Below are 16,739 nucleotides of genomic sequence, written 5' to 3'. Positions count from 1 at the left end.
TTCAATATATTCTTCAGTGGCTTTCGCAAACAGAAACCAATTATAGGACCAACTCTGGCCTGCAAGCCATCAGGTAAAAAGAACCAAACCATACTGTCAACTAAATTGGAAAACGGGATAGATATATTTGATTGAAATAATGCACCAGCCCAGCAAAAAAAAAAAAAAAAAAAAAAAAAAAGACATTTTCTATAAAGCCCAACTAAATAAGAAGTGTGAAACAATATCTCAAAACCCTTTTGAAAAGTTTCTGATCTTCGCTGCTTCACACAATCTACTGAAATTAAATTACTGCACTCGGAGAAAGGCCGATTTTCACAGAACTGGCAGGGGAATAACATGACCCAGACTGGGCAGCAAGCACTCAGGCGCTGGGACAATATATTGTATCAGCCAGCAAAGTCATAATGCTCTCCAGTCTAATGATATCTAATGGTAGACTATTTTCTTCAGTGCCTTTATGTCTGGTAGGCTGGAAATAGAGAGCTTTAGATGGTAGGCACATTGCTGTAAGCGTATTGCTCAATTACACTTCCACAGCACGTTCGTTTTGTGTCATGAATATGGTACCGACTCCTCTGCTGCCTTGCTTCTTCCAGAAAACTTATCATAGAAAGATAAAAACTGATTATGGGCTTAGAAAAATCACAGATTTATACAAGTCTTTATGTGTCCTCCGCACATCAGCAACATGGTGGGAAGAAGGACTATTGTTTGCGGTGCCAACTATATATATATATCTGGAATCACTCTGCAATGCTGTGCAAGCGTTTGACTAATACAGCAAGTTTCTGCTTCTCTCTTATCTATTCCGCTCTATCTCTTTCCTTGGTAATGACCCTGCTAGTGAGGCAGAAATTCAATTATTTTGTTATTTCCCAGAAATTTAAATACACACTTTTACAGCCAAATCACCTTGCATAAAATTCTCTCATCTGAACAATTTCTAAAGGGCGTTTATGAAGATAAGTAAAGTGCAGGTCATTGGCAACTTGCCAAATTTTGTCTGCCGTCCTCCCACTAGACCCCGATGGCCATCACCCGACTGCCCAATCTACACTTATGATTTAGTTGGCAAGTCAAGTATTCTCCAGATCTGACATCCAACTGCTCTGACAAACACAATCTCTGACCTTTGTGTGGTAGCGTGAGATGTGAAGAAAAAATAAAAAACTGGTAAAATGTTGTGCAGATGGGAAGAAAGTGCAAATTGCCAATTAGCGGGAAAGCACCAGTTATTTTCGAAATCTCTTTATTGCCTTTGCAAAATTTGAAACTCCTCACAAATTAGGTGTCTATTATTAAGTTATGCTGAATTCCCTGGAATAAGACATATTGTATATATATATAAAAAAAAAAAATAAAAAAAAATAAAGTGCATGTTAAGGCATTAACTACATGCCATAAGGAGGTTATTCTACAACTTTGGTACGGGAAGGAAATCTTGCCTGCTTTCACTGTTTAAATGTGTAACATTATTTTTACAATAAAAATATGCTACACTTTGTGCTCATTATCATGTACATACTGCATATAATACATGAGCCACTAGGTCTACTGCAGTGTCAGTAAAGTGAATGCGTCGTTCAGAGTGGATGAGACATTTTATAACTGAACAAATGTTCTTGCACAATAACAATCCTCATAATGCTGTCTATATATTTGTGGTCTGTAAAAAATAACAAGAAACGGTAAAAATTCAACACTGGAAGCTAATGACTACGTTATAACTCATCCACATTTAACTATGGGTGGAAGGAAATCAAGTGCGCAGAGAAGAACACGAGCAGAAGCTTGAGTCAAATATTCATTCCAAAGATTCCAGCGTGAATTGACCTCAACTTCACATCACAAATGAATGCATTGATATAAGGCAGAACAGGGGATTTCTTTTCTATTGCTAAGAGCAATCTGGCAGCTACCAAAAATATGCACATCCCAAAGACAAAGTATGAATGCAATCAGTGTAAAAATTTGGTTCCTTTAGTCCACCAGAGTAAATGGTTCTAAGATAGTGGCAAGTTGTAAGGACTCCAACCTCCATCTACAGATACATTGTTCAGTTCACGTCCATTTGTCATTGCATTGTAAATTTTGCTGCTATGATTGCATACACAAGGCTCATCATAAGTCAAGTCTAATAGGTTCTTACTGAATTCCAAAGAAATCTGTATGCCAATTGTGCATTTGCAAGCTCCAATACCTGATTTGGGGCCACAACTCCCACGGCTGTGGGAGAAACACTGTGGCTAACCAAAAGTCTATTGATTAAGACTAGAACCTGGGTACAGCAGAACCAATATTAAACAGCTAAATACATCAGATACAAATTAACACCTAACCTTTAAAAGTGCATCTGCCTTGGAGTTCCTCTGTTGTAAAGTCCCTTGTTTAGTGCCTTGGCCTGATCCTCCATGTACTTTGTGCTTGAATAATATATTTCAATAGAAGCTGTTCAGTTACAGTCCAATGGAGATCGCCTTTGCCTGTGGTGTGTTTTCAGCTTGAAGGGTCTAGTGTGCCTGGCTTGTAGTAAGTGATGTCATTATACCATGACAGTGGCTTGCACAGAAAAAAATAGCTTTGTAATAGAACTAGCTAGTTTGCTTACAGTAATGCCACAAACTACAAGCTGAGTGTGCTAAACCCTTCATTCTGGAGACCAGGTGCTCTTCATGCTGGAGACCAGGTGCTCTTCATGCTGGAGACCAGGAGCTTATCATGCTGGAGACCAGGAGCTCTTCATGCTGGAGGCCAGGAGCTCTTCATGCTGGAGACCAGGTGGTCTCCATTGGACACACATAACTGACCAGCTTTTATTGGAGTCCATTATTCAAGCTACACATACAAGGAGGATCAGACATATGGGATAAACAAGGGACTTTACAGTGGAGACTCTCTGAGATGGATGCACTGCATTAGTTAGCTGCTAATTTGTAACAAATGTATTTTGCTGTTTAACACTGGTCCTACAGTTCCCAAGTACCAGTCCTATATCTTAGCCTTTCGCTAGAGCATGGTAGTTTGCATGGTGTTTCTTGGCACACTGGAAGTTGTGGTCTGCAATTTAGGTATTGGAGTTTGCAATTGCACAAATGCCTAGGAATTGGTATCTTTCATTGTGGAGGTCACTAGGACCCACACCCTATTTGCTGCTACAAACATTCCTTTGCCACAAAGGTAATAGAGCTGGTATTCAATCTACAATTTTGTGCTTCCAGTATTAGAAGCCGTGGACGCGACCATATCGGTTCAATGGGTCCGTGGTCCACATTTTGCAGACATAGGGGATAATGTACTAACAAATATAAGCCACTTTTTGGCATGTATTTGTTGCAGATAGCGGCACAAGGGTTATTTGGGCCGCAATCTGTGACTTTTCTGGCATGGGTGGGCCGCAATCTGGGCCTGTTTTAGGTGTAAAAAATGGTCTAAATCTACGCCAGCAATGGAGCTGGCGTAAATTTAGACAGGCAAGGGGTATTAAGACCAGCGTCGGTCTTAATAAATGACCCCCACAGTCTGTATTTTTGCATTTGTACGTCCGTTCCTCAAAGGGATAGAACATGTCCTATACTTCTCTGTAAAATGCGGACCCATTGAAATCAAATAGTCAGCAAAAAATGTGGATGCAAAGCAAACTGCATCCGTATTTTGCAGAACCGTAATTTGTGGACCTCAAAATGGGGCCTAACTGAATCAATTCATAGGACATAGAACCTAGTGGCAAATGATTGACTCCACTTCAGCTGTCTGATAGACCTTGATGGCCCATTATTACGTCAGGCGCACTGGGGGATCCTCAAGTAATCTGCGGCCAATCCGAACCTATACTAATAGCAGGCATTTCAAAGAGAAATTTATCAGGCTTTGGGGGAAATAGAACACTTGTGTACCAAAAAGCGATTTATACTGTGTGGTGAAGGTGAAGTGTTCTCATTAGGAGGCTGAAGAGATGACAAATAAATTACATACCAATGACTGCCATTAATGGTTCTATAAGTAAAATAATAGCAATGACGGCAGCTTTATAGGCAAGTTATTATATTACTGGTACATAATGTTTACAGCACATGCGTTCCATTTTAATTATTCCAATAAATAAGTAATATAAATTTACGACTACTATTTTTTTTTATTCGCATTAAAAAATGATTACAAAATGTATCAGGGTTGAAATATGCATGAAGGAAGAAGTCATTAAAATAGGAAAACACTGCTTGCTACAAGCACGTAATAATATCAGGTAGATTCTTTTTCACTGACAGATGAATGGTAGTATGAATGGCAGGAGCAAGCAAGGGGTTTTGGGAACGAATACATTAGGACGTTCTGATAGTGTAATACATAAGTACACAAGGCAGCGATTGGGGACCACTGTTGCTCCCCTCTATAAGCAGCCCAACATAGTCAAGGATGTACTATAAATGTAATAAATGAAGTTGTTCTAGCAAAAATATGCACACACGGAGGTTGCAGACGCTACTGTCAGACAGCACATCTATTAAAATGCAGTGAGTTTCTAGCTCAGAATACTATTTCATGCTGGAGGGCTTCAGGGAGACATATCCCAGAATTTTATGAGTTTTTATGGGACTAACATTTCCTGAACAATGACAAAGCACCATGAATACTTACAGGTAGCCGAAAGGACAGTATTTGTCACAGACCACAGGCTTGCACTTCTTGGGTCTTGGTCGGCACTGGCAGATCTCACAGTTGTGGAGATGAGTCTGAAAGCCATAGGGACAGTCCAAGGCACAACCAGATATAAGTCCAGTGCATAGCTCTTCTCCTTTAAAAGAAACACAAAAGACACCCAAGTTATAGTATATTACAGTTTACTAAAATACAGTAGGTAAGTTATTATACCATTTTCTTGGCTGCCAGAACTGCAAAGTCAAATTTGGGACCAGGGAAGTAAATTGGGCAATGGTAACAATACTTTGACAGTATTTCCTTGGACAGACTATAGAGACCCCTTGCCATAACACAGACCTCAAGAATAAACTATATTTGAACATGACTAGGCAATGATAGCTGACTTTAGGGGCATAAGGAAGAGGAAGTATAGAACATATACCTTGGTGTCTTAATGGGCCTAAAAGTCCCTCTTCCACATAAAAAGACGATGGTGTTATGGCACATGGTTACAGATTTACTGTATTTTACAGGTCTCAGGCTTTAAGCTTTACTTCTACTACGTGTATATTGGACCCATTGTATGCTCTCATTTCTTCCATTATAACTTATTTTTTTACTCTTTCTTTCAGATCCCCATATACATTTAGATATTTTTGTTTTGTTATACTTAAAGAGATTCATCCTTTGGGTGAAGTCTGCAGCACATCCATAGGAAATTGGCATACAATTCTTCTTACAAATACTCATGGCGTTGCTGTGGCGGTAGGCAGAAGGGTGGTTGCCCTGGGTGCCAAACTGCGAGGAGTGCCCGGCTGTTACAGACAATGTAATTCGATCTGTGGCAGGTAGTGCACTGAGCGCATCCTGCCACTGCTCAAAAAAAAAAAACTGGTGGTCATATTTCTCCTTCCTGTTGCTATGATATCTTCTGCGTGTCCACAGAATAAAGGACAATACTTGGCTTGCCCCATGTACTAGCAACACACACTATGCCACTGTAGCAAGGCTCTTTGTAAACCGGTTGTGACCCAACATTCTTAGTATACAGACACACAATCATATGAAAAAAAACATTTTTTCAAAAACACTTTAGCCTTTATTAAACAAGGAATTATTTATATGAGAGGACATCACTTTCTCCTCCATTTCATTTCCTGGCCCTGCCTTCCTTTAAAATGTTTTGTTTGCCTTATTGACGAGTATAGTGTTTGCAAGATAAAGAAAGCTTTTGTCTTACACATGGGGAGAAGCAAAATGTTGCCAGGAGAAGTTCGACAGTAAGCAGACCTGTTGACTTGTCAGGAATGTCTCATCATTTCTCAATTCAGCTGTTTCATCAAGAACACAATGCTGAATTAGGTGATTTGGCAAAATACATCTAGAACAATGAATTAAGTGCTTGGCATGAATGTATTATTCTCTGTCAAACAAAACGTAGACACCAAGGCTGGCCAAACGCAGTAGACAGGTGTTGGACAAATGCTCATACAGCCGATGATATCTCCCCAGACTCCCAAACAAATGCACAGTGTTCATGTGTTCTCAATAGGGAGAGCGGAGTAAGCTCCTCTGCTGATATCTCAGGGAGTTGAAGGTACCCCATGCACATTAGATGGCTAAAAAAAGTCTGAAGTCTGGCACCAGTGATATCTCTATGTAACCAAGCCCAGTGCCAAGTAGGTACTGTTCACCTGATTACAATGGCACCCTTGTTTTGTTGATCCACAGCTCTCTTGCAGAGAGATTTCCACTTTTTATCCATATGCAAAAGAGGGTTTTAGTGCCATAAGAGTGCTGTAGTTGTGCTTGTTGCACCCAAGCTCCACTCCTTTCTCTGTCTGACTCCTTTATCGGAACATTAACAGGGCCGGGTAGAAGATACACAATCTCAGGTGGCCCTGTATTCTCTCGCATGCGTTGGTCATTTTCATGTAAAGATGTGAGCAGTGCAGCCCTGAGTCTCTGGTGGAACCAACACAAAAAAATGAAGGAACTAGGCATGTGTCTATATGAAATTAACCGACGCATGCACGTGAAAACAGGACCCTGCAAGATTACTTACCTACTGCTTAGCTCTTCAATCAGTGGTCCGAGAGAAGGACGGGCAGAGAAAGAAGTGGGGTTTGGTTGCAACAAGACCAACCGCACTGCCTACTCTCCTGGGGATACCTATTTGACACTGGGCTTGGTTACATACAGATGTCTCAGGTGTTAGACTCCCTTTAATCTATGTGTACAGCCAGCTTAACCCTTTAGTAAGCACCAATACACCTTTCTACAGCAGTCTAGAAGGGGTCTTAGGCTAGGCTGCTGCCTTTTTACAGCATTGCACTGCAGCTGAGAGCGGGGGCACGGCTCTAACATTAGAGCTGTGCTCCTACTCTAATGGCCCAACTGGCAGAAGAGCATTTCTGGGCCATTTAACCCCTTACATGGACTCTGGTCACTGTGCCGAGGTTTCCCTAAAGCATCACACATTCCAGACTGAAGTCTATCTGCTCTACCATAGAATGATGTGGAATGGGTGGAGACAATCTGACGTGGAATCTGTTCTTGCCAAAGCACTGAACCATGTACAAGTTGGCACAGATATAGGCGGCATCAAGAGCATCTGATTGAGCACATGGGATCTCACCCACCCTGGCCTCCTTACAACCCAAGTCAAAGATTCTGAATTTAGGATCTGGTACACCCTCACAAAAATGGGATTTAGGGTAGGTCTTGTATTTGCAGGATCTGTAACAATGGGTCTATAGCCTATAATTTCTAGTACATTGCGAAAATCAAAGAGCATGATCATACATTTTGAAAGAGAGCTATGGATGGGAGATTAAAAGCTTCAGCTACATTCCTCCTTAATCTTCCATTACCAATGCGTCACAAAAGACCTACCTTGTAATCTTAATCCAGCGTTGGAGAGCAGCAAACATCTTGTCACCTACCTGGTACTGGAGGCACTTACCAGTTCACATTGCCAGGACTTTTCTTTTCTCAATTGTATCCCAAATCAAAGGTCATGAACTTATAGTCTATCCCCTGTTAAGATTTCCTATTATTGCTGTGAATCTGATCCATATCACTTAAACACCTCCTGATAATGTACCTTCATTGCACAAGTGATCTTTCCCTGCTTAACTATTAATAAAATGTACATGACCTGCCTACCTACATGACCTGCCTGTGGTCCTGTTTCACGACAAGGTATGCGCCAAAAATGAAAGACCACACGTGCTGTTGTAACACCCAATGTCAGACAGCCCAAATACCTGACACGCAGCAAGAGGAGATACAGAGGACAGTGAAGCACCCAGAAAAAGGATGCAATGAGGTGGTGTACTGGGTGGGGATCAGTTGGACTAAGCAGTTGGACTGGGCGTGGATGAAAAATGACGAGAGGTGTAGTGGCAAAGTACAGGGAAAGTCTCCCTGTAATACCTCTGACATGTCCTTAACAAGCACCACTAATGGAGCGCACTGGTGGAATAGGAGGAGTAGGGAGTCCAAAGAAAGCAGAAAAGGAATCTAAAGAGAGTCCAGAGAAAGCATAAAACACCCCTAAAGCCATTGCATTATTTATTTATGCATTTGGCAAGCAATTCTATGAATTTTTAGACTCCCGGATACCCCCTTTAACATGTGATGAATGAATAATGTAATGAGATGAGACAAAATCTTATGATGTTACTGCTGTGTAGACTGCGAAAAATATAGGTCTGACACAAGACAAAGCTTTCAGTGCTAGGAAGCGCTGACAGATAGGACAGCAGTTTTATATGCTCTGTAAGAGACGCTTTAGGACACAGATAATATGCTCATCATTTGTGAATATCCTCATAATGGAAACAGTGAGTAAAAAGACAAGCACACAATTTTCCTACATGCTGTACTAAGATGAAAGCTCAGTAGGTATAATTGTTAATGATTAAAGGACTACTTTCTATTTATGATATGCACGGAGGAATGGAGGGGGTCCCTGGAAGCTAGGTCTCGTTTCAGATACATTTGTGCTTAATTAAAGGTAGTTTTACTTGGTACCATCCTAAATGTGCACTTCAAAAAACACCATACAGGTAGTTAACACAAACCTCAATAACGGCTTGCATCGCTTTGACAAGCCGCAACATATTCTACCGGTGAAACCACCTGATACTTTGCAGTTTCACGCTCCCTGAAAATCGCAGAAAGAAACAATTAACCTCTGCAGAGAGGGGTCCTATCCTAGTGGCTATGTTAATTTGACCACAGCGAGAGGCACTTAACTGCTGGGCATGGAAACCCACTGATTGTACATAATGCGTTCAAGGATGATAGCACCCTGCTGGATGCAGTCACAATCAGTGATTTATTTGTACTCTGCTCCATCTAATGAGAACAGACCCCCTGCTGGGTCCGAGTGCTACAGGTGTTTATGCATGCTTGCCACTGCCGCCTTGTACAAGGTCATATTGATCCCTCAGGTTTCCAATCACAGAAATTCAATGCTGGTGAGTCTACAAGAGAGCCCCTTATTCAAAGTAATTTACCTGCGTGAAATGTATTCCTCAATTAAGAGTCACTCAGGTATTCTTCCACATTAATCTCAGGCTGGACTGCTGAACCTCTTAGCGCTGGTGACAGATTATGTGCCAAAGCCATGAAATCTTGCTCCTGCTAGCTAATTTATTGGACTGAACCTCTGTGAGCTTGATTTAAAAAAAAGACATAAACGGGTAATGGGATACCAGTGCCAAAATATATAGGAGCAGGAGCGCGGTCCTACATATTTATTGACTGACTTACATTCTTCTAGGTAGCACCCATCATATAACTGTAAGTACACAATCCTGAAATGGGTGGCTTCATGCAATAAAGGTATATCGGATGACGTCACAGGGCGAAGCAGTGTCAATATTTTATTTTATAGGTATTAAAAGCGTAACTTTAAAGGGTTGTCCCATCAGGGCAGCCTCTCTCCATACACCTTAGGCTACTTTCCCACTAGCGTTTTCAATTCCCCTATTGAGATCCATCATAGGATCTCAATAGCGGAAGAAAACACTTCAGTTTTGTCCTCGTTCATTGTCACGGGGACAAAACTGAACTTAACGAAACAGAATGCACCAAAATGCATTCCGTTCCATTTGGTTGCGCTCCCATCGCGGACAGAATAACTCTGCAAGCAGCGTTTTTCTGTCCGCGATGTGGTGCGGACAGCTGTGGCAAAACTACAACTCCCAAGATGCACACTTGCATGGCTGTTTTCAGAACTCCACAGAAAGGAATAGAGCATGCTGGGAGTTGTAGTTTCCCCACAGCTGGAGTGACGGAGGTTAGCTATCACTGCCCTAGTGCCTTCTCACTGGATCATCAAGTGCAGAGGAGCTTGAATAGAGCAGTGGTCATAAACGCGCCCTACTACTTGGTATGAAGTCTATAGGGCTATGGAGATTTAGTTACGTCTCACACTGACAACTGTAATGACTAACAGTATGTTGAAATCTAAGTAACAAGAACTGGTATCTCATCGATGTTACTATTGAACTACACTTTTATTTCACCTTGGTAAACAAGGCCTCTAAGCTATAAATTGGTTTTCCTTCTGCTCCTACTCCAGAACATGCTTCCTGCAGAGCAGACACCATGTTTAACGCTCAAGGTTTTTTTCACGCATGCTGTGCTTCAGCGCAGAGGAGACGGATAATGGTTCATGGAATAGAATTGTCTAGAGCAGGGATGTCAAACTCGTGGCCCTCCAGCTGTTGCAAAACTACAACTCCCATCATGCCTGGGCATACTACAGCTATCAGGGAATGATGGGAGTTGTAGTTTTGCAACATCTGGAGGGCCATGAGTTTGACATCCATGGTCTAGAGGTTAGGCATCCCACATCACAAGGGACTTGGGCCTCCTTTTCTTGTGATCATGGACATCCCAGAAATCATAAATGTATTTCCTATCCTGCCGATAGGTAATATATGCATTTTCAAGGGATATCCCCTTTATCAAGGTTATGACAAGGTGTACTCTGTTGTCATTGACATATTCCATATACAGTAATAGGAAGGCCTTTGGAATAGAACAGTAATATTTTCATTCTTTGTTATTTAGTTCTGCTTGAAAAGCCTCCTGGTCCATAATAAAGGAAAACTGCAAGTTAAATGTTGTGAATAGTAATAATAACTTAATGGATTGAGAGAAAATCTGGCTAAAACAATCAAGGGACATTTTCCAGTGTAATGGGCTTCCTTGTTCTCCTCCGGGGGGCTGCCATATTATGGCTTGTGCGGTTCTCTGCTGTCTGTCACGTCCCATGAAGCCTTTTATAGGCTTGTCTGTGACAAGGACCATTTGATTACAGCATAAGGAGATGTTGTGACTTTAATATGAAAACCTTTTATTTCTCCTTACAGTCACAAATCATCAACTGAGCTCAAGTCAATGAGACGTGGTATTGCATAGTCACTGAAGCCATTGTCCTTCCCCGTTGTGATTTTATTTATATGTATATGCTTTAACCATGGCATTAAAGTTTATAACAAAATATCCATAAACCGCTACTAGTTCACTTTCCAGCAAATAAATATGTATCTTGACAGGACTCAGATAACAGTACATTTATATAGTATACAGCTGGTTTCATTCCTGGTCATACATTGCATGGTGTAGCTACAGGGGTTGCAGTAGCCACAGGCCCCCTCACCACATTAAGGAGGCATTCACATGACTGTAGTTCCGCAATTATTTCAGATCTGCTGAGGACCCATTTATTTCAAAGTCTGTTCTCCGGCCCCACAAAAAAATTGAACGTGTACTATTGTTGTCCATATTTCGGACAAGAATAGGCATTTCTAAGAAAGGGCTGGACGTGCTGATTCGCAAAATGCGGAATGCACACGGCTGGTATCCATGTTTTGAATTTGTGAACCATAAATAGGATATGGTCAAGTGAGTGCCCCTTAGTGCTGCTCTGCTCTACCCCTGCCTCCTGTACCGAATAAGCTCTTGGTTTTCCCTCCCCTGCAATGGAGCACTACTATGTCCTGAACACCCGAAGCCAATGGAGACTTCCTCCCCTTTATCTGTAAAGAATAAATCAAGGCAACTGGACGTACTGTAGATTTCTTGAAAACGTTTCACTCGTTCTTCCAACAAGCTTTCTCAATTCTGAATGACTGTACAAAAATTCTGGGAATAAATATGTAACTGAATCAACATCTGGTAATTATACTCAGCATTGGATCAAAGGTGTTGATTCCATTATCCTAATTGGAATCAGTAGGTGATAAAGACTTCCCAGAAAAAGGTGTCAAGACAGCATTGTATGTGGCAGACAATAGATGTCTAACCCCCCCCCACATCTATTGTCTGCCACATACAATGCTGTCTTGAAACCTTTTTCTGCGAAGTCTTTATCACCTACTGACTCCAATTAGGATAATGGAATAAACACCTTTGATCCAATGCTGGGTATAATTACCAGATGTTGATTCGGTTACATATTTATTCCCAGAATTTTTGTACAGTCATTCAGAATTGAGAAAGCTCTTGGAAGAACAAGTGAAACGTTTTCAAGAAATCTACAGTACGTCCAGTTGCCTTGATTTATTCTTTACAGATATACCATGACCTAGATAAATGAGAACCTTCACAGACATATTCCTCCCCTTTGTCTGCTTTGACATGGCAACTCCTCAAATAGGTCAACCTGGTCTTGATGGCTTCCCATTCCTCCCAACACAAGCAGATAAGTGGAGGTATGAAATCAGAAGCTGAGCTAAACCCTATACAATCTCTAAGCTGTCTGTCGTGATAGCTTCTGCAGCCATAGGTGGAGTAGGAACCAACTCCACAGTTTGAGGGGCACAATGGTGGCTAAATTACTTCGTAGGCTCATAAGAGAGATTATTATTTTGGGAGAACAAAGGGTGCTTATTACAATGTGTTGGCATAAACAGGGGTAACTACTGTAAAGGCCACTTAGTTGGTATTATTACTTTGTGGGGGACACAAAGAAATGTAGATTACTGTGGGGCACAAAGTGGAGGCTGGTGGGCCGCTAAGCTGAACTTTTGAACCAGGGCTCATAAACATTAGCTGTGCCCATGGTCCAACGGGGCATAACTATTTTACAAATTTTACTCACATTTATAACTCTGCCATATTCCACAGTGCTTTACAGACGTTATCATTGCTTGCTGTTCCCAACGGAGCTCAAAATCTCTATTAGTATGTCTTTGAAGTGTGGGAGAAAACTAGAGTACCTGGAGGAAACCCACGCAGAAACAGGGAAGACATACAAACTCCATGATATTGTCCTTGGTTTCTATGCAAGGCAAATCAATTATTCTAGTAACATTTTCTGAATAAGCCCTCTTGTACATGCATTTCATGTACTTTTTAGCACTTCTCCACAGTCTCCATCTCAAATTGTTAGCTTTTCCTGAGCTCAGCTCCAGAAGGGGCCAAGACTAGCTCCTAAAATGTTCTCCCGCACTCAGAAGCACTGCACCTTTTGCCACAGCTCATAATTGTGTTCCTGCATCAACTGATGTATCAGTCATGAGTTAGCGTCTCAAGTTCTCACAGTCTCAATACTATGATCAATCATCTGCTCCTCCATGAGACATGAGAACAGTCAGCCTGTCTCCAAATCCCCTCTTCCACCCCTATCCAACAAGGAGGGCAGTAGCAGAGTGTTTAAGACATTATAAATCATACTTTACGCTGAAAAGTATGATTAGTGTTGCCATCATTAAAACTGTGACATAGTCAAATTTTTATTTGTCACACATTGTTTGCAGCTCTGCTCTGCGTAATATAATCCCTGTGTGAAAAAGAATAGTGTATGTTTCTTTTCAGTGAGTGCAGAGCAAGTGTAGTAGCCAGATACATAACAGGAGGAAGTGTCTGATAGGTAGAGAAAGAGGCATTTCTTTTGTAATGTCTGTACAACAACTGGAGTGCACATTTGGAATTCGGCTTGTCCAAACCATCACTTGAAGACACCCTTGGCGATAGCTGCTTGCTTTTGTTGCTCATAGGAAACCTGTCTACTGACATCAGTTCTTCAACTGTGTCTACTAGAAATAAATGCTGTTTTATTGACAAGAACACATCCCAGAGGGTGCAACCAAGCGTGATGATTTCACAAGAAAATCTATCAATGTATTCATGACTAGTGTAAACTCCCATGATAACACATGCAACAATATTTTCATGTATAAAATAGCAACTTATTAGCACTTTCCGCATCGGTTTGTCTTTTCTGTAAACAGAAACATGTGTAGGAATGCAAATCCATACTAATGATGTCACTTTTCTCACAGCTCCAGTCATGCTATCTATGCTAATTATTGAGACAGTTTAACCCTTTCTAGGTACAAATGTTTATTTAAGTTTTTTCAAAAGAAAAATTATTTCTCATGATGTAATAGTATAGTTTAAAGGGGGTTGCAATTTCTATGCAAATAAATGAAAAGTCCTGAGCCTGACAACCTTTGTGAATCAATTTCCGAATCTCTGAACTCTGCTGACCAAATGTTGGAAGTATACCCAGGGGCGGATTAGCCGTAGACCCTACGGGGAAATCTCCCAGTGGGCTGATGCCTAGGAGGACCACCTAAGCTCTCCTCATAGCCACCAGCCGGGTTCATAATGAACTTATTCTCTCTTATGTACCTGGCTAGCAGTCCTCCTGAATTTAACTGTATCGATGTCCTCAAGACAGTGATACAGTCGAATACTGTAGAGCAGGTAGCAGTATTTTGTGCTGCACTATGGTATTTGTTTCAGCTGGGAAAGTATATTGCTCTGCAATATGGTATTGCTGGCCCTGACCTTAATTATGTTGCCCCATCGTCTGTCAGTTTGAACCCACCTTCAACATGTGGCCACCTCTACCTTTTTTCCAGGGCCATTCTTAGTTCCCAGTCTGCCCCTGAGTATATTACAATATATTAGGAATAGGTAACCCTGGATGTTATTGTACTTAGATCACATAGGATGGTCTAGAATGGATACAAAGATAACAGACCTTCTGTGAAGTGCCACCACACTTCTGTTAAACCTGGGACACAAGCAGAACTAGAACACTTTGGCCCTTATCTTCCCCCCAGGCCTCATAACTCTGGTGCAGCCTGCCTCTATGATATCTACACTTCACGGAGCCTAAATTCCGCCTCAGGGCTCATTCACATGAACGTAAGGGCTCCGAGCCCGTGCTGCGGGCCGCATACGGTGGTTCCGCAATACACGGGTCACCACCCGTGTGCATTCCGCATCACGGATGCAGACCCATTCACTTGAATGGGTCCGCAAATCCGGAGATGCGGTGCGGAACGGAACAGAAGCACGGAACGGAACCCCACGGAAGCACTATTGAGTGCTTCTGTGGTGTTCCGTGCTTCCATTCCGCAAGATGATAGAACGTGTTCTACCTTTTTGCGGAATGGATGAATCGCGGACCCCATTCAAGGGAATGGGTCTGCGATTCGCATGCGGCTGCCCCACGGTCGGTAACCATGCATTGCGGACCGCAATTTGCGGTCCTCAGCACAGGCCCCTTACATTCATGTGAATGAGCCCTCAGTCTGTAAAATATTCTACATCATTGAAGCTATAACTAGGTTTCCCTCCAAATCTACCTGCAGATGCATAACAATGAGATAAAACACAATGTGAACTGCACTTTGCACCTTTGTAAAGGAGACTCACCGCCTGTGATGTCTCTCTGTAGAATATTTCCTTAATACTTGTAGAGAGATCATAACTCTTTACACTACACACTTCGCTCTCCCATAACACCTTGTTATCAAATCCCTTGCTGTTATCTTATGCATTATGTTTCTCACATTTCCACTCTGCTGTAGCTTTTGGATTATAATATAAAATGAGTGAATATTATTAACCAGCAATTGTACCCTGCGGGTATTAACACTGTATTCTAACAATACTATTACAGTGGTATATACCAATGTGTACTACCGGGGTAGCTTTAGAGCCGGGTAGCTGAGGGCACCCACCTCTATTAAATGGCTCTAATTGTTCTCGTCCTTTTTTAATGCTGTAGCAATTTTTTATTTAATTTTTTACTACTACACTGAGAGCAGCCATATTGGAGGCGTACACTCCCTTCCTTTATTCTCTGTATAGTCAGCGCAGCAGAGTGTGTGTTTTGTGGCATCTGTAATGAGTGGAGTCAACTATCAAAGAAATGTCAATAGATGAACGGAGTTCAGCTCCTCCTTCTAGAGGCAAGGGATATGCATACAGCGAATATTTGTCTATACTGTATCGTTAGCCTTTCCTCTTAGAAGAACATGACCGCTACAGCGGCGAGGAGGCAGAGACAGTACTGAAGTAATCTGTCCTGCTGCGGTATTAGGATGGGTTTTGTGTGCACTAATAGGATGGAGGCCATTTTTTCTCCCCATGAAAATGAGCCATTAGAAATAATAAAAGCTATTTATGAATGTGTTTGTCATATTTAACGAGGGGCTGTCACCACAAAATACAGTGCAGTCTGCAGGCAGCATGTTATAGAGCAGGAGAAGCTGAGCAGATTGATATATAGTTTTGTGTGAAAAGATTCACTAAAGCCCGTAATTTATACATTTATATCTCTGCTTTTTCCACCTCCTATCAGTACACAGGGGAGGTGTCATCAGTGATTGACAGCATTGTGTGTATACAGAGATAGCTGTCAGTCACTGATAACACCTCCCTCCTGTACCAATAGCTCTTCACAGGAGGTGGAATATGTATAAATTACTGGTTTTACTGAATCTTTTCCCACAAAACTATATAAAAATCTGCTCGGCTCCTCCTGCTCTATAACATGGTACTTTCAGATTGCATAGAATTTTGTGGTGATAGGTCCTCTTTAAGTATTTTATTAATTGCCGGAGAACCCCTTAAACCAAATTAGGTCTAAGGTAAGGGTACTACGGTAGTTTTCAGCAGTTCAACAGAGGTGGCTGCTGACCCTGTTCCAGTATAAATAGCAATGCTGACAAGAACTGTGAAAATTACTGATGAGTGATGCGAGCTACAGATCATAGATCCGAAGTCGCTTTTCAGATTAATGCAGTACGGAGATCCATCTCCGATGAGGCGAA

At 41.6% G+C, this 16,739-nt stretch overlaps 1 protein-coding gene across 1 annotated transcript in view; it reads right to left on the bottom strand.

The window, feature by feature from the left end:
* Positions 1 to 16,739, bottom strand: part of CRIM1 (cysteine rich transmembrane BMP regulator 1) — a 703,894-nt gene that overhangs the window by 131,983 nt on the left and 555,172 nt on the right. The window contains exon 9 of the mRNA XM_044289483.1: positions 4,639 to 4,795. Coding sequence (XP_044145418.1) covers positions 4,639 to 4,795 — 157 coding nt within the window. The remainder of the gene's footprint in view (positions 1 to 4,638; positions 4,796 to 16,739) is intronic.

The sequence above is a fragment of the Bufo gargarizans genome, chromosome 4 (genome assembly GCF_014858855.1).
Source record: "Bufo gargarizans isolate SCDJY-AF-19 chromosome 4, ASM1485885v1, whole genome shotgun sequence".
Lineage (NCBI taxonomy): Eukaryota > Metazoa > Chordata > Amphibia > Anura > Bufonidae > Bufo > Bufo gargarizans.
Note: the sequence above shows the minus strand (reverse complement) of the source record. Positions and strands in the feature narration are given on the sequence as shown.